At 37.6% G+C, this 18,131-nt stretch overlaps 3 protein-coding genes across 5 annotated transcripts; 1 reads left to right on the top strand and 2 right to left on the bottom strand.

Annotated features, from left to right (window-relative positions):
* Nucleotides 1-515: 515 nt before the first annotated feature.
* LOC111805288 (outer envelope pore protein 21, chloroplastic-like) lies at nucleotides 516-3,884 on the top strand. The gene is made up of 5 exons (XM_023690280.2): nucleotides 516-762; nucleotides 1,000-1,074; nucleotides 1,163-1,315; nucleotides 1,410-1,538; nucleotides 3,605-3,884. Exons 1-5 carry the CDS (start codon nucleotides 670-672, stop codon nucleotides 3,686-3,688), a joined length of 534 nt encoding a protein of 177 aa, XP_023546048.1. The 5' UTR covers nucleotides 516-669; the 3' UTR covers nucleotides 3,689-3,884.
* Nucleotides 3,601-8,471, bottom strand: LOC111805270 (monosaccharide-sensing protein 2). 3 transcript variants are annotated; one of them, XR_002816645.2, is made up of 7 exons: nucleotides 8,066-8,471; nucleotides 7,454-7,555; nucleotides 6,803-7,363; nucleotides 4,934-5,853; nucleotides 4,646-4,833; nucleotides 4,041-4,538; nucleotides 3,601-3,742 (listed from the first exon to the last, which is right to left on the bottom strand). XR_002816645.2 is itself a non-coding variant. In XM_023690256.2 (6 exons), the coding sequence occupies exons 2-6, from the start codon at nucleotides 7,530-7,532 to the stop codon at nucleotides 4,094-4,096; spliced, it is 2,193 nt and encodes a 730-aa protein (XP_023546024.2). In that variant the 5' UTR covers nucleotides 7,533-7,555; nucleotides 8,066-8,470; the 3' UTR covers nucleotides 3,807-4,093. The 3 variants fall into 3 exon arrangements, 2 of the variants coding, with proteins under 2 accessions (XP_023546024.2, XP_023546025.2); XM_023690256.2 differs by lacking the exon at nucleotides 3,601-3,742 and having other exon boundaries at nucleotides 3,807-4,538; nucleotides 8,066-8,470; XM_023690257.2 differs by lacking the exon at nucleotides 3,601-3,742 and having other exon boundaries at nucleotides 3,807-4,538; nucleotides 7,937-8,076.
* A 6,283-nt stretch (nucleotides 8,472-14,754) lies between these two features.
* LOC111805279 (protein CUP-SHAPED COTYLEDON 3-like) lies at nucleotides 14,755-17,839 on the bottom strand. Its single transcript, XM_023690272.2, has 3 exons — nucleotides 17,521-17,839; nucleotides 16,414-16,688; nucleotides 14,755-15,478 (listed from the first exon to the last, which is right to left on the bottom strand). Exons 1-3 carry the CDS (start codon nucleotides 17,738-17,740, stop codon nucleotides 14,984-14,986), a joined length of 990 nt encoding a protein of 329 aa, XP_023546040.2. The 5' UTR covers nucleotides 17,741-17,839; the 3' UTR covers nucleotides 14,755-14,983.
* Between the last annotated feature and the right edge of the window lie 292 nt (nucleotides 17,840-18,131).

Below are 18,131 nucleotides of genomic sequence, written 5' to 3'. Positions count from 1 at the left end.
ACAAAACTGTTCTTCCATATGGATCGTCTTGGCATAAATTTTGTAAAGAAATTCTGGGACTTCTTGTCCCTCGATCAATCAACGGAGCAAGGAGAGGGGAGGTACAATCTCTTCTCTTAGTGCAACAAAAAAATCTTGGATTTGAGCTCCTCTTAATCGAGCAATAGTTCCCCACGAATAACAAATAGGAATTTAAGCACTACTAATACTAATTCCCATTCGATAGGTTCCATTTGGGGAATGTGAAATTGCAGCCTCGTTCCTACAAAGACATAATATCTTAACATTGTTCATCTATTTTCTCTAGATCTATTCTAATTAGCATCGAAAAATATTCAACTTTTTGTATGACCGTAATATTTATACGAGACTCCACGCTCGTATTAGTAGTGATCAGAACCAACCATGGGAGTATACAATGGACACATTACCCTTTTAAAAAAACAAAGAGAAAGAGAAGACCAAATCTTTGACTTTGCCCAATTTTCATACTTAATTGAACCAAAAGGTATAAGCTATTAGCCTCCAACGCAGATTGGGGTAAACGATAAGATTTTGTGCTGAAAAGGCTTGGAAGGAAACTCGCATGGCAGCTTGGGGTTTATAAGTTCTAGGGTTTATACGGCGGTTCCATCTCCTCCTTCGTTTTCAATTCTACTTTCCGCACCGATGGACACTTCTCTCAGATATGCCGGAGACTCCAGAGCCCTAAGAATCCACGCCAAGGAGAAGATTCCTCTCAACTCCAACACTTTCTTGGAGGTAATCCATTTCCTTCTCTAGCACTGCCAACGAACCCTTTCTTTTCCTTTTTCGTTTCCCATTTTCTATTCTTGCCAGTTTCCGAATTGTGTGCTTGGTAGGATTTGTTCTCCGGTATCACATTGATTCGGAACCGTATTTTGAAGCATTCTTTTGCGCTGATTTAGAAGAAAATGGATTTTACCGTCCTTGGTTCTAACATAGTTGCATTTTCCTTTTCCTCTTCCTCGCTTAAAGGTTCGTGGTGAGCTAGATACAAGAATTGGTGAACCGAGTCTACTCGCTGCTTCCGTGAGAAAATTTTACCCCGATGTAAGGTTTTCTTGGTAATCAATTCACTTTGTGGAAGTCTCTGTTTGGTATTTGTTACATTTTCTTCATGATTGTAAATCAAATGCAGTTGTTCTCAAGCGTCGGTTTCGGGGTGAAATATGACAAATATAAGAAACTCCATTATCTTGCTCGTGGGAAAATGTCTCTTCCTGTGGCAAACGATGGTTTGTTGAAATTTACTATTAAAGGGCAATCTCATCTTGAAAGTAATTTTAAGCAGGTTAGTGATGACTAATTGTATCTTGTGAACTTGATATATTCTTTTGCTTTTCTTTATGACCAATTTTGTTTCATTGTTTTCTTGGCAAATTAAGCACAAAGGAGCTGCTGAATTTTCTTTGGGTGTATTAAATTTTCTAAGAGAGCAAGATTCTTCGGGTGCATTAGATTTTGAAAGGGTGCAAGATATAAGAGTCAAAGTAGGATATGAAGTGTTCGAAAAGGTAGAGTTAATTTTCATTTTTCTGCTTTATAGTGATCAGTTCAAATCATATTTCTTATCGTACTTACAATAACTATATTTTCATTCCATACTATATATTATTTGATTGTCTCTAGTTATCTCATGATTTAATGATTTAATTCTCAAGTAACCTTATGTGAAATCCCATATCGGTTGGGGAGGATAACAAAATATTCTTTATAAGGGTGTGGAAACCTCTCCTTAGGAGACACATTTTAAAAACCTTGAGAGGAAGCTCGAAAGGAAAAGTGCAAAGAGGACAATATCTGCTAGCAGTGGGCTTGGGCGGTTACAAATGGTATCAGAGCCAGATGTCGGGCGATGTGCCAGTGAGGAGGCTAAGCCCCGAAGGTGGGTGGACAAGAGGCGGTGTGCCAACAAGGATTCTGGACCTCAAAGAGGGGTGAATTGGAGAAGGGAATGAGTGCCAGCAAGGATGCTGGCCCTTGAAGGGGGGTGGATTGTGAGATCCCATATCGGTTGGGGAAAGCCCAAAGAGGACAATATCTGCTAGCGGTAGACTTGGGCCGTTACACCTTCTCAAAGAAAAAAAAAAGTCAAAACAATTCCAAAAAGAGCTTAGAAGTTCTCTTTTAATATCCTCCTCGTCTTAGTCCTTCTTCCTTGGTAGTTGGTAGTGAACCTATGAATGAAATGTTGGCTTCTGAGGCCTCGAGGCAAGGAACCCTCTGTCTCTTTTTTTTCTTTTTCCACTTCGGCACTTGATTTGGCTTAGATGGCTGTTGTACTAGGGCGTGACTTCCAATTCGATTAAAAACGCCTTGCAATGTACCTTGTCAAAAGTATTAATACCACTGTGGGCTACAGACCACAGAAAATACTTGACTCTCTTCTGAGCTATTCTTCTCCAAATGGCCGTACTAAGCGCTTTCGCCAACAACCTTTTTTCTAGCTATGATAAGCAGATTTGACCAAATAGGAACCATCAGCTTCCAGCCTCAATCATAGTTGCCTTGAGTCGCTTTTCTACTCTCCAACCAAACAGAAAGATTGACCCACTCTATCTCCCCCTCAAACTAACCTCTTCTCAGCCTAAAGTCCCAACTACCATCTGCTAGGTTCTCCAGCTACTGGAATTTGCTTGATTTAGCATTTGAAACACTAAAAATCGAAGGGAACATGAACCTTAAAGGTGGAATACCAGTTTATCTATCTTCCCAGATTAGAATATCTTTCCCTTGTACTCGAGGATTAAAATATAGATACCGATATCAATTGAGATTTCAATTTTACGGATATTTCGATATATTGTTATAGATGAACATTCCTGTAAATGAAGAAATTTTAAAAATTATTAATTAATAAGATGGTTAACTTCCAAACTTAGTTATAGATCTTGTTATTGGTATGTGTATTCATATTGGGATTAATAAATGATATTTATTGTGTTTTATGTGTAATTATAAAAGATATCTCAGATATTGATTAATCCACATATACTTCAATCCTTGCTGGATCCCACCTTATCACTAACATTTTGCCAAAAAGGGTGTTTTATCTCGAATGATTTTAGTGTGTTCCTTTTGTTAGATGATGGAAGTCCCACATCGGCTAATTTAGGGAATTGATCATGGGTTTATAAGTGAGGAATACTAACTCCATTGGTATGAGGCCTTTTGGGGAAGCCCAAAGCAAAGCCATGAGGGCTTATGCTCAAAGTGGACAATATCATACCGTTGTGGAGAATCGTGTTCGTCTAACACCTTTGAGCAGTTTGGACGGTGTGGAATATAAGAATTTTTCACGAGGTTGAGTCCTTGCTGGAGCCCATTCCATTTCGTGGATCATAATTCTTCACGAATATAAGAATATGTTTAGCACTTTGTTTTTTTAAGCTTAGTTTTGGAGTTTATTTCCTAATGGTGTGTTCTTCCTTCCTCACCTTTGTTAGTTAAAGTTGCCTATGGTTATATATCATCCCCGACATGATAGCTTTACACACATTACATTATTAAGCAATTATTGTTCTGTCCTGCATTGTACTATACTGAGCTTTTCACTTGTATTCCCATCGCTTTCATACAGACACCATACATTCAGATCAGGGAAAATAATTGGACACTGAATGCAGACCTCAAGGGTAGATGGAATGTCAGATTCGACCTGTGAGAAGCTTTGGTTGAACTTCCTTCACAAATACAGTTTCAGCTGCTGAATTCCTCTCTGAGATATGTACTTAACCATCAAATCTATTGTTTTTATTCTAATTTGCATTGTCTCAACAATATTCTGAAGAATTTTAGTGTATTTATCATTCCATTTTAGAAAATTTTGATGCTAGAATACACCCTTTTATTAGCTACAACTATTGTTCACTTCAAAATTAAGAGGGAAAAAAACAGCTTATAAGAATCTAAACTAATCACAATCTCCAATGCATAAAGAGTACATAAACTTGAACCAAAATTCAAAATAGGAAACGAATTTGTGCTTGCTACGCATTCCTTCTGTTCATACTTACTTTAATGCAGCAAGAACAGATGGAGTTTCTGTAGGGAGTCAAGACTGCCAAACTCAATTAGTAGCACCTTTAGCAGCTTGTCTTGCACCAACAGAGAAGAACTCGGCGATAACCTCGAGTGGCATTCCTTTGGTTTCTGGGACTTTCAAGTAGACGAAAATCCATGAAACTATGCACACGATTGCGTAGATGCCAAAGACGCCTGCAAGACCTATTGCACTAAGCATCACAGGCAGAGAATAGGTTACTATTATATCGCCGATCCAGAAAACCATTGCGCATATTGCAATGCAGAGGCCACGGACCCTTGTCGGGAAAATTTCCGAGCAAAGGATGTTTGGGATTGGTCCATATGCCATCACGAAGATGCAAAAGTAAACAACTACACATATGGTTGAGATTGCTGCATTGACCATGGTGCTCACTGTAACAAGCTCGAACACGACGAGAATGAGGAGTGATACTATTAGCACCGGGATGGTAGTGAGTAAGAGCCGCCTACATAAGAGCAATGTTAGCTTGAATTTGATAAATAAACTTTGAAATTCATGTCGTTATAACATAGTTTCGTTTAGATCTACGAGGCTCTAAAATGGTGAATATACCTTCTGCCTGAAATATCCATGAGCCTCATAGCCACAGCTATACAGGGAAGCATCAGGAAGGTAGTGAATGCACTAATCAGGAATGATGCAGATTCAGAACCAATCCCAATATTTGATAGCAGAACTTCAACGCCTGCTTCTTCAAGAATTTGAGGAGTGTAGTAAAGAACTCCATTGATCCCAGAAAACTGTATATTAGTTTGAAAACCGTACGTGTAAGATTCGATCACTTCGAACTTCGAACGTAAAGATAAAAAGATCAAACTGCAAGAAGATGATATGCAGTACCTGCTGAAGAATCTGGATTCCAATTCCTACAATTAGAGCGTGCTTAACGCCTGGTTCGAGGAGAGCCGACCATATGGGAGTCTTTGAAACAGTTTCAGATGGATGAACCATTGCCGGGCCGACGGGGCGCTGATCTTTAAGCTCTTTAGAGAAAAGAGCAGGCTGGCTGACTAATGCTGCAGCCTGGATGAACTCACCTTCTCCATGGACATCTTCACCAGGAAGTGAAAGAATCGATCCACGTCGGGACCCGGGAATATCCTCCTGGTGCAGATAAATACGTTTAAATCCACCTTCCTTCCCGTCCTCTCCTTTCTCAGACCATTTCCATGCCAACTGCCATCCCCCACCAATCCCAGTATTACTGACTGCCTCGACATTTCCTTGCATAAGACTACTGTGGCGCCTCACGCTGAGGATACTGCCATGGGAAGGAGGGGGAACCATGTCTTTATCCATGCTCGTTGCCTGACGTGAAAGCAATGGACTATGCAGATTGTCGTCCGAGTCCACTCCACCCGCCTCCGATGTATAGTCATCTCCTCTTTGGCTCTCTTCGTCCCACTGCTCGTTTTTCACATGAGGTTCAGCTGTGCTGAACATGCTGCCGAAATTCGGAAAAACCATGCTTCCAGACTCGGGGAGCTTCTCATGAACGCTACCGAAGAGGGTGACGAGCGGATCCATGAGAGCCATACTTTTATTGATCAAACTCCCTTGCCGGGACGCAAGCGCAAGAGAACTCTGTCCTGTGACAGGCTTGGCAACCCAAGATAGGCCTTCTCCAGGTCCATATAACCTGATTTTATCTTTCTCATCAGCAGCCTCTCCTTCAAATTCTTCAGCAGGACCTATTATATACTCTTCTATGGATGTTTCACCACCAATCCCAAGACCTTCAACCAGCAAAGCCATCTCACCTGTTGAGGAAAGACTTGTAAGAAAATAATCGACAATCAAATCAAAAAGAGCAATTTCTCGGTGAAACTCTTTCCATGTTATGCACTTCTTCTATACATAATCATTGTTCGCTTTGGCCCGTTACGTATTGCTGTCAGTCTCACGGTTTTAAAATGCATAATCTAGGGAGAAGTTTTCACACCCTTATAAGGAATGCTTCGCTCCCCTCTCAAACCGATGTGGGATCTCACAATCCACCCCTCTTGAGGGCTCAACGTCTTTGCTGTAACATCGCCTGGTGTCTAGCACTGATACCATTTGTAACAACTCAAGTCCACTGTTAGCAAATATTGTTCTCTTTGGGTTTTCCCTTCCGGGCTTCCTTTCAAGGAATGCTTCGTTCCTCTCTCCAACCGACGTGGGATCTCACAATTCACCCCCTTTGGAGGCCCAGCGTCTTTGCTGTCACACCGCCCAGTGTCTAGCTTTGATACCATTTGTAACAATTCAAGTCCACCGCTAGCAGATATTGTCCTCTTTGGGCTTTCCCTTCTGGGCTTTCTTTCAAGGTTTTAAGACGTGTCTGCTAGGGAAAGGTTTCCACACCCTTTTAAGGAATGCTTCGTTTCCCTCTCCAACCAATGTGAGATCTCACATATACAATTCTGATACTCACCCTTGTCTAGTTTTCATTTTAACAAATATGACAGTTCTCAACAAATAGTTATCACTTCCTTCTCAAACATATCTTCCTAAATATCACACATTGTTGAACTTACGAAAATTAAGGACTCACAAAGCAATGGACTAATGTAAGTAAACAAAAACAACGCTCCGGGAATATATAAGATTCGATAACCGACGCATCGAGGGTCCAGTTTTGAACTAGGCTCGTGGAGGCCTAGCCTAACCAAGCGTTAGGGGAACATGAATATTAATTAAACAAAATCTTAGTTGCCATGTACGAACCTGAAACATCCTCCACGCCACGGAGTCTCTGAAGAACCTTTTTCGCCTCGAGCATCTTCCCTTTACTAACAAGCCACCGAGGAGATTCAGGCAAGAAAAACACCGTTAGTATAAAATAGAGCACAGACGGGATCGAGAGAACTCCAAGCATTAACCTCCAGCTCGGTGAGACCGACAACGACATCGAAAATACCATACAATAGGATATGAACATGCCACCAGATCCAGTAAACTGAGGGAGAGTATTCAACAATCCTCTTATATCTGATGGTGCAGTTTCAGAAATATAAACAGGCACAAGAGTAACAGCAAGACCAATCCCAAATCCATCCAACAATCTAGCTATGCAGAGTACAAACACATTAGGTGACCACAACATGATCAAACCACTTAGAAAATAAAACAACGACGACAATATCAGCATCGGACGTCGACCAACCCAATCCGATACCGGTCCTGAGCACGTCGTAATGATCGTAGCTCCAATGAGCGATATGGCCACAATAAGACCTTCCACAGAAGACTTAAGGGCCATGTCTTTCTTGATGTAAACCATAGCCCCTGATAAACAGATAGCCGCCATTGAATAAAGTTCCCAAATGAAACATGAAGCTAAGAGAAATCATGAAAGAAATTGTAGTGAATGAGTACCAGCAATGGTGGCATTGTCCCATCCTTGAAGAAAGTTTCCAATGGAAGCAGCAAGAGCTACTAGCACAGCTCCCTTCATTTATAGCTAGCTCTAGCTATGACCTGCAACAACAAAGAACAGAGGAGAAGGGCTCTTTTATCCCCTAAACTCTATGAATCTCCAAAACCCAACAAAAACTACACAAAAAACTTCAAGAATCAATTGAAAACCAGAAAAAAAATGAGCTCAGAACTGATAAAAAGAGACACCCAGATGAGAGAACGCGACAAGGACAGCGAAAAGGCTCACTGTTCTTGGTTGAGAGCACTATGAACTGTCTGGTTGGACGGATTATTGAGAATATAGACAAACCAACCATTATAATACTAATAATTAACACTTGAAAACAGTGTGGGATGTGGGATCGATCCGATCAACAAACTTTTAGAACATTACATTAAAATAATGAAGAAGAATCAATCAAGAACAGTCAAGAACAGCACCTCCGATTCGCGAAGAGATTTGACGAAGTTCAAACGGATTCAATCATAGATGGAAAAAGGGTTTGAAGATTACAAAATTACAAAAAATGGGTCAGAGAGAATGAAATCAAAGAAGAAGTGAGAGAGAACCTTGAGGGTTATGAAGATCCAATCGAAGCTGGAAAGTATGTTTCAGTAGAAGAACAGCATCTGGGTTTTGTTACTGATAAAGGAATACCGACAAACAAAAGCTTTCTACTCAGTAAACCCTATGTTTTTTCTTCATTTTTTGTTTGATTTTTGCCCAAATGGGTTTCACTTTTCCTCAAGTTCTGGATTCAAAATCCGAAGAACAGAACAAAAGGAATAAAGAACGAGTGAAAACAGAGTGGAAGTGGTGGTGTGAGGGGGAAGGAGACGAAAGTGGGTAGGATCCAGATTTGGTTTGCTTGTTCTTCATCAAAAATTAATGAACAAAATGCATTATATAAATCAAAGAATGGGGCCTAATGGCGAGATGAGAAGATCATTCATCATTAAATTAAATGCAGGATATGAATCATTTCTGTGTGAACAGTCACATCTTCCATGGTGGATCCACGTGAGCTTTGCTTTCAGATTCCTTCAAATAATTGTTTTTATTGTTTTCTTTCTAAAATCATTACTTTTCTTCACGATTCAAATCCGCACCCTTTAGCTCAGATTCTTCATTTTTTCTTTCATAAAAATAAATTTTAGCTAAAAATTTGATATTCCATAGTAAAATTTTTAAAATCTAAATAGTTATAAACAGGTATTAAGAATTTTCTAATGTAGATGTGTTGGATGAAAATCCCATCGGTTAGGAATGATCACGAGTTTATAATCAAAGAATACTATCTCCATTGATATGAGACCTTTTCGGAAAGTACAAAACAAAGTCACGAGAGTTTATGCTTAAAATGGACAATATCATAGAGTCGCGTTCATTTAATAAGAATATTTTAGACAAATATGTAAACTTTTATTTATTGTAATATTACTAGAAGATTTTTTTTTTTAAAATGGTTGTATGCACGTAGAGAGAGAAAGAGATGGAGATGAAGAAGGAAAGTGTTATGTCTAATTGAGAATTGAGGCTCACATGTTCTTATACTATTTTTTTTTTTTTTTAATTGAATTCAACGATTTTCGAGTAGGTCGAATCATCAAAATTTAGGACTATAGTTAGTGCCTTACTTCGATCTTGGTTTGGTGTATTATTTAATCTTAAGAGAGTTGTCGGCTCCAACTATCGTCTATGTACGATCCATATTAGATTTGACCAACTGCCTCTCCCACCTCCTCTAGGTTCTTGATCGGCCATGTCTTCTTCCCCATTACTTAGAAAAAGTGAGCTGTCGGTTCAGGTACAAGATATTATCATTACCACCTGGACAATTAAACGACCCAAATGAAAGAACGGAGCTCTACCAACTGAATAATATCCCCAGAGCCAAGTGGGGTCGATATTCTTTTAATAAGATACTTTTTTGAAGTATCTAATCTTTTGATAGAAAATATATGCTATGTATAGGTTGGTTTGAACATTGCATCTCACACGAATAAGTAATATATATATATATAATTTATTGAAAACAAATCTTCAATGTTCATAAATGGAATCATTCATTTTCATTAATTTCCTAATATTTAATGAGTTCCATGGAAATTGGGATGAGCTAAGTACATGTGACCTTCAATTCACCAATTTCCTTAAAAGAAGGAAAAAGTGTGAAGGAAAAGACATTAATGCCAACCTCAACAAATGAAAAATGTTAAGGTTGCTTGGTTTTATTTTATGTTTTTTTTCTAGGTGGATGTTAGGTACAATAATGCATTTTATAAGACACCAAAATTTTAAATCTTTCCACTTTAAAATATAATTTATTAATTAACTATTATCGGGCAATAAGTTTAGTAAGTTCATTGTTTAAGTTTCGAAATCAAGTAATGTATCGATGTTGTTTCCTATTGAGACGAGATCGTTATTGCATGCATGACATGACTGTTTCATGCAGATATTTCATAAAGGGTGACATAAACTCGAACGGTTATAATAAAATCTTTAAAACAACACAGTGGAAAATAGATAACGTGAAGTTTAAATAAAATAAAGTAAAAAAATAAAGCAACATCTTGATCTAACCTAAGGGCTACAAACAACTTGAGTACATACGATCAAGAAATGCGATCACGTGCAATCATGTTTGGGATCTATTCTTTTATAAAACATCATGACATGTGGTAGAATTGGATTTGTAGTATTTATCTACATATGATCCACGTACGGGCACATGGAAACCTAGGCGAGCTCGTATACGTACCTTTAGACTTGGCCTTCGACTAGCATACATTCACGTTGCCGAAATGCCATAGAGTAAAGGAATGCACATAGTATTATGGTGTACATAATACTGTAACGTAACATCATAGAGTACGCGTCCATGCTAATCCTAGCAGGGAAGTATCTTAATGCACGTGAACATACAATATGCATGAGGTGCTCATAGTTTAAAATCATGGCATGTATATGCAATGCAAGTTGTACCTTAATTCATTTCATACGTAACTTAATTATTTCACGTCATCTCATAATATAGTGTGTAACTTGTTACCAACACTTTCCATAACATAGCATGGGCATGTCAGCATGATATTCTATAACATAATATATCTCGTAATTACATCGTAACATAATGAGCTCTGTCACATAACATACTCACATCACAATAATAATGTAACAAACATGCATTAAACAATCATAAGGCACGGTACGTGCAGGGCCATTGGACACACACCGTTCATACGTTAAACAATTCATCCAACTAAGTCAGTAGTAAAACACTTATTTGATTGACCTAGACCGGAGTTACTAATTATTCTTGATACTAGCTTGAATCTGCTCCAATTCAATCTGATGATATCCGTTAAAGTAAAACGATGACAAGTATCAACGTACAATTTATTAGATACTATAATTTCATAATATATTTAAAAATTATTTATGTAAATAAAAATATACTTGGATCATAATGCCTTAAAAGTTCTACAATCTTCATCTACGTAAACATTTGTTCATATTCTCATCAAGCCCCGCTAGTGTACAACCACATCGCTTTCGGTTAAATTCATTGGGACAAACACTTTCTAGATCTTTTTTTTTTATGTTCGGTATCTCTGTTTTTTGTTTCGTTTTTTTGTTATGTTCACAGTCGACTTTTGGCCGATCTTAATTGATTTTTGGTTCCTTTTGACTATGGATTTGTGGCGTAAATTCCTAGAACACATCAATCAATTTTGGTATTTATTTTTATGGTTATTATAATTTTTTTCTAATGCCAAATAGAAAGAATAGTAAAAAAAAACTTGGGACGGACGGATGTAAAACGGAGAATTTGGAAATTGACTTAGAGGTCGTTTTTTGAAAGACTACTGATATCGACTCGACGGAAAAAATTCATGAGCTAGAGAGATTTGAGAAACGACCGTGAATGGAGAGAATCTTCGAGAATAATATACAAAGCGAACTATATTATAATAGTGCTATCACACACTACATACTCTTTAAGTTATTATTGGAATATGATCCTGTTATGTCAATCACTTATGTTCGAAATTTACCCTAATAATCTTGAAATTTTTATGTAATGGATAATGAACAAAATTTAATAAAAAAAATTATTCAATAATAAAAATTAATTACGAACTTTTAGGGCATAAGTTCCAACACGAGCAATATTTGATCAACGAATCAATTACGAAGTTGCGTTTTTAGTAGGTATTTGTGTTGATTCAATATGAAGAGTTTAGAAATTTGACGAGGAGTTTACTTGTTTTTAATATAAGAAATTTGTGTGACTCGATATGACAATTATTGTACAACATTTGTTTGAACAGGGTATTTGCATGACTAAGTTTGACAAACGTTTTAGCTAGTTTAGTACAACGTATTGGTGTGACAAAGTTTGACCAAAACTTTAAAACCTACGACCCTAGAGACTAAATGTTGAGTTTGAAACTGGAGCGACCAAAATGCTATTAAATTCAAACCGCACATACTAAAACTGTAATTTTTCTAAGAAAATCTTCGAACAATTTAGGTGTAGGCTTTTGTCCTTGATTTTTAAGAAACCTAGCAAGATGTATTGGTAAGAAATTATAGATATGAATCACATGAGTGATTTTACATGCTTTTGTTACCTACATTTAAATTTGTTCTTATATTATTTGATTAGGTAGTATAGCACATAATGGTGATCAAGATAGTGACTCCTCCACGTCTTTTGTTTGAGTTTATTGTTTTCATGTTAATATCAATTTCCTTCTCTTTAGGATCATGTTGGTGCAATTGATGATACTCAAAATACCACCTAAAAGTTCGAATATCAAGTTCTAACTTAGAACGGCTTGGATGGAACACAAGAATTTACTGATATGAACTTAATGTTAGAAATCACGACTCTCCACAGTCGTATGATATTGTTCCACTTTGAGCATAAGCTCTCATGACTTTGCTTTGAGCTTTCCTAGGAAAGGCCTCGTGAGACCAATGAATATGTATTCCTTACTTATAAACTCATCATGATCATTCCCTAAATTAGCCAAGGTGGGAATCACTCCTAACAATCCTCAACACTTAATGGCAAAAAAAAAAATGTTTCGAATTATTTTAAAGGACGACTATTAAATACAATGAACCAATAACTTTCAATTTGAATTTAAAACACAATGATTGGCTATCGAGGATCGGTCAAATGGTCGTTCGAGGTGGGGTGACAATCGACAGTGATAGGGGGCAATGGTGGCACAAGATTAAAGAGTATACTTTGTTCGAGAGTTCCAAAGAAGGTCTCAAGAGAGGCTCTATTGTGTATTTTGTTCGATGGGATGATTATTGAAGATTGTTGGAGTCGATGAAGACCACGAATATATGAGTAATCGACGCTATCTCTATCGATGTGATGCCGATAGGAGATTAAAAATAAGCCCATGAATTTGCAAAATTACTTGAATTGAAAGGCAGGCAAATAATTTAAAGGTGAGCCCACCACGAATTGAACACCAAAAACTAGGCTTTTCACATCTTGTTGAAAATGATGTCCAGCCAAAATTGAAGCTATTCCTCCAAAGGCTTGGTTTTCACGAGTGGTGCTTAAAGCATATCTTTCAACCCAAATTTCAATATCAAATGATGGATTTTTTAAATAGTTGTATATGATTAAATCATTTACGTAGAGACATGTGAATGGAAGCATCATAAATATTCGATCAGTTTGTATAAAATTGGACAATGAAATATTTTATCTCAAATTCAACTAGTCGAGACGTAGTGCACACACGGTTATTAATTTGAGTAAGTTTAGGAAAATTGACACCGTTATTAACTTGAGAAAGTTTAGAAAAATTGTTAATCGGTTCTTCAGTTTAAAGAAATTGATAAGGAACACGATGTTCCAAATGTTCCACTTGGACGTATTATACGATCAACGGTCAAGAAGATTCAACAAACATTCATTCTTCATCTACGAAATTGGATAGGATCGGTTCAACCATTATTTCATGTCTTACAAGCTGATTCGATTGAGGAATGACAACTTGGAGGTACGGAAGTGAATATTTGCATAATTGAAGTAGCGGAATGCTATAAATTGCATTTTATTGATAAGCGGTTAGAAAACTTTGTTTATTATTTTTAGTTTCATGATTTCTTATAACAACGGGAAAGGGTGGAGAAAGTTATTGGTCAAATTGACTTGTTTCTTTTTCTTTTGTGTAGATTTAGGGGATTGGAATTAAATTACGGCCATGACTCCTTTAGTGCCTATTTAAGAATTGAAAGTTTCTTTTTTGTGTGGAAACTATAAATACCCACCAATTATTATGTAAAAGACCGGTTTTGAAAGAATGAAATTGAGATATGAAATTGAGACTTTCACCTTTAGAAATGGAGCATCATCTTTGTCATTTTTAAGTTTTATACAATTCTTATGGTAGATTGCATCAAAGTCATTCAATCAAGCTTTGATCAAGTTCGATTGTGGAGTGACTCAATTCTTGTGGTAGATTGCATCTGAATCATGCAATTCTTGTGTTAGGTTCCAAATCTTGTTTCTAGATCTTCGATAGGTAATTTAATCCTAGCATTATCTATTGTTTGATCCGAATTTTGTATAAATAGGTGTTAATTTATTTGATTGAAGGGTTTTTGCTTAACAAAAGCTTGGATAGTTGGCTGAGGATTAGGGTTGCCTTATCAGAAAATCTTCTCTCAAGTTTTTATTTGTGCTCCATTTATTTGTTTCGGTGTATTTCAATCTAGGGTCATGGTCATATCCAATAAAGACAAGCTCAAGGGTTAAATGTTTCTGCTTCATTTATTGTTTGATGAGTGAATCACCGAACCAAGCAGTGGTTCTATCCCTTTTTATATCAATAGGATACGAGCAAAACAACTCTATTCTAGAAAGACAAGAAAACGGCAGGCCATTTTCCGCTTGATTGCTGGTTCATGAGTAATGTTGTCTTTCACCGCCCGTCCTTTCTTCTTTGTTATTGAAAAACGGTAACTTTCTCGCTTGTTGCTTTAGAAAGGTGGTAGGGTTGTGTTAGCTCTCTTCCTTTAACTACCCCGCACATATCTATTCATCGTTTATACATGCTTGAATAAGGTATTAACATAAAAAATATTTTTATTTTTTTTTTAAGTTGAAGGCTATTATAAAAAAATTTTAAAAATTAGGAATGTTTTTTTTAGACAAAGTTGAACATATATTTTTTAATTTAAGTTTTTCTATACGAACGAACAATTGAAACATATATGCATGAACGCTCCCACGAAAATGTCATAAATTAAGCTAAGTTCCAAGTAGATATTATTGTAGTAGACATCCATTTTCGACCATCATCCAACACCACGAAGCAAAAATGCTTCGGGATCCGTACAAATATCGTTCCATAATCTAACCATTTCGTAAACATTTCGTGGTCATATCGTTCCATATCCATACAGGTGGAGAATAACAATTATAATCTAACGCAAACATCTCATCACCTCCCTCCGCTCCAATTCTCATCCGACTCACCACGACCACCAGCATAAGCAGCCACATCAACCAACGCGCCACCATCCACAGCAAAGCTAGACGCCTCCCGACTACCTCCTCCGCCGCCGTCGAACAACAACTGTGGGTTAAAATGGCCATGAAAGTCGGTGTTGGTCCCCTGAATTGACGGCGGGCAGAAATGGGTATCGAGATTTAAGCCAAATGGAAAGGGGTTTGGTTGGAACATGAAATGTGGGTTGTTCATGTTGAAGCTGTCGAGGCCATTTTCATGGCGGTGAAGGTTGTGTAGAGCTGCTTGGAGGCGGATGTTGTTATGGTCTATGGTTTGAGATGTGTCGAGTAGTAATGGCGGCGGAGAAATGGGAGAGGGGACCGACAAGGGAGATGATTCTTGGTGACATGTTTGTTGTGGTTGGAAGGATCTTGGTTTTGTCTTCTCTCCTGATTTGTGAATTATTCTGCATAGAACCCATTCATCCTGCATCAAATCACACATAAAATTAGCAAAATTTTGAGACTAACAACGTTCTTGGCCTAGCGTTCTTGCTGGTACTTGTTTCTCTCTCCAATTGATGTAAGATCTTACAATCTAATCCTTCGAGGGGCCCAACATCCTTGCTGGCACACCGTCCGGTGTCTTGCTCTGATACCATTTGTAACCGTCCAAGCCTACTGGCCAGCATCCGGCACACCACTTGGTGTCTGGCTCTGATACCATTTGTAATAGGTGAATACTAGTGCAAGCAAATATTGTCTGTTTTGGGTTTTCCATTTTACGTCTGCTAAGGAGAGGTTTTTATAAGAATGTTTCGTTCTCCTCTCCAATCGATTTGGGATCTCACAATCCACCTCATTCGGGGTCAATACTATTTGTAAAAACTGAAGCCCACCATGAGCACATATTGTCTTTAGACTTTTCCTTTTGGGCTTCTCTCAAGATTTGCTTTGATACCATTTGTAACCGGTTAAGCCCACAGCTAGCCGATATTGTGGGTTTTCCCTTTCGGGCTTCCATCAAGATTTACTCTGATATCATTTGTAATAGTTTAAACTCACATCTAGCGAATATTGTCCTCTTTGAACTTTCCCCTCAACATTTTTAACACTTTTGTTTTCACACCCTTATAAAAACGCTCCGTTTCCCTCTACAACTAATGTGGGATCTCACAATCCACCACATTCGAGGCCCAGCGTCGTCACTGACACACCGTCTGATGTCTGGCTCTAATACCATTTATAACCGCTTAAATCCACTACTAGCAGATATTGTCCTCTTTGAGCTTTTCCTTTCGAGCATCTTTCAAAATTTTTAAAACGCGTTTGTCAAAGAGAGGTTTCCACACCCTTATAAAAAATGTTTCATTTTCCTCTCCAAACGATATATGATCTAGCCGGAAAGAAACAAATACGAACCTTGCAGGCATTAGGGGAAGCAAGATCAGAGTGGAGGCGATATTCATGCATAACCCACTTGGTTTTAGTGCCTCTTGGAGCTCCTCCTTTGTAGAATACAAGAGTTTTCTTTGTTCCAAGCTTCACTCCATTGGAACTACTATGAATTTGCCTGTCTTTCCCTGTGGCTTTCCAGTAACCAGCCACTGTGGCTCTGTTGGTTCTTAATCCTGTCGGATACTTCCTCACTCTTAAGCTGAAGAAATACCATTCTTTCTCTCCCATCTTTGCCTCATCTGAAGAACAAAATCATTATAATCATCATTTATACGAACTAATGATCGAATATTCGATCGTATAACTCATCAATCTAAGCTTTTGGGTCGAATGAAAAAAAAATAGCTACAATTCATTTGAAAACACATTAAAAATGAATCTTTAAAGAAGTCTAAGCCCACTATTAGCAGATATTGTCTTTTCTGGGCTTTCCTCAAGGTTTTTAAAACGCATTTACTAGGGAGTGGTTTTCATCCCGTTATAAGGAATGTTTTGTTCTCCTCTCCAACCGACGTGGGATCTCACAATCCACCCCCCTTGGAGGCACAGTGTCCTAGCTGGTACACCACCCGGTGTCTAGCTCTAATACCGTTTGTAACAGCTCAAGCCCACCGCTAGCTGATATTGTCCTCGTTGGGTTTTCCTTTCTTGATCATTCACTATCGATCTAAGTACACCAAAACAAATCATCGAAGTAGAACAAAACACCCACAAAAAAAATTGTACAACTATTTAAACCAACAAAATCACTGACAATTATTCTCATAGAAATATTAAAAAATGTTCGAGAATTAGTAACTTCTCTTAGAAATACTCTACGATCAACAACTTCTAAATGCACGGCTACTACATATCACGATTCTAACATGATGCTTAATGTTCGGATTTAAACAAGTCAAGCTTATTGACTCATTGACTCAAACAGAAACACAAACCAAACAAACCCTAGAAAACGAGTTTCATGCGATTATTACTTTCACAATTATTTCAATAGGGTAAGCTTACACGACGCGATACTTTCGATTCGAGAGTGAATCCCGAGCGAGAAGATTGTAAAGAAATTACGAGTACCTGGAAGCTCCCAAGGCTCACATCTATTGAGGTCAACTTCAGCAATATTGACACCATGAAAATTTGAAGGTTTAAAGACCTTTGAAGCAAGATAAAAGGCAATGAGTTCTTCATCAGTAGGGTGAAACCTAAAGCCTGGTGGCAATAATCTATGCCTTTCCTTAGCATTATCAGCTTCTTCTCCATTTAGTTCATCAATAACTTCTTCAATTCCAAACATTTTGTAGAGAGAGATATGAGTTATTGGGAAATAATAAAGAGAATTTTAAGAGCTTAAAAGCTTTGAAACTTAGAACATGATGAAGAAGTTGGAGAAGACAAACACTTTATTACAATTATTTCAACTTTTCAGGACGATTGGTTGTGTTAGAAAGGACAAAAGAAATGAAAGTTAACGGATTGGTGGGTCAAAGGAAGAGGCATTGAATGCAAAATGAAAGCTCAAAAGAAAGAAAGAAAGAAAGAAAGATGCTTTTGGTTTGAATTGAAAACTTTGAATCAAACTACTGACTTTTACTTCTTTGGTCCATACCTAAATCGCTATACGATTTGTTTAGAACGAGCTTGGACTCGTACTCGTTTTAGTGATTTAAGTATAGCTCGAGTGATTG

Source organism: Cucurbita pepo, chromosome 11, assembly GCF_057944985.1.
Source record: "Cucurbita pepo subsp. pepo isolate OVF chromosome 11, ASM5794498v1, whole genome shotgun sequence".
Classification (NCBI taxonomy): domain Eukaryota; kingdom Viridiplantae; phylum Streptophyta; class Magnoliopsida; order Cucurbitales; family Cucurbitaceae; genus Cucurbita; species Cucurbita pepo.
Note: the sequence above shows the minus strand (reverse complement) of the source record. Positions and strands in the feature narration are given on the sequence as shown.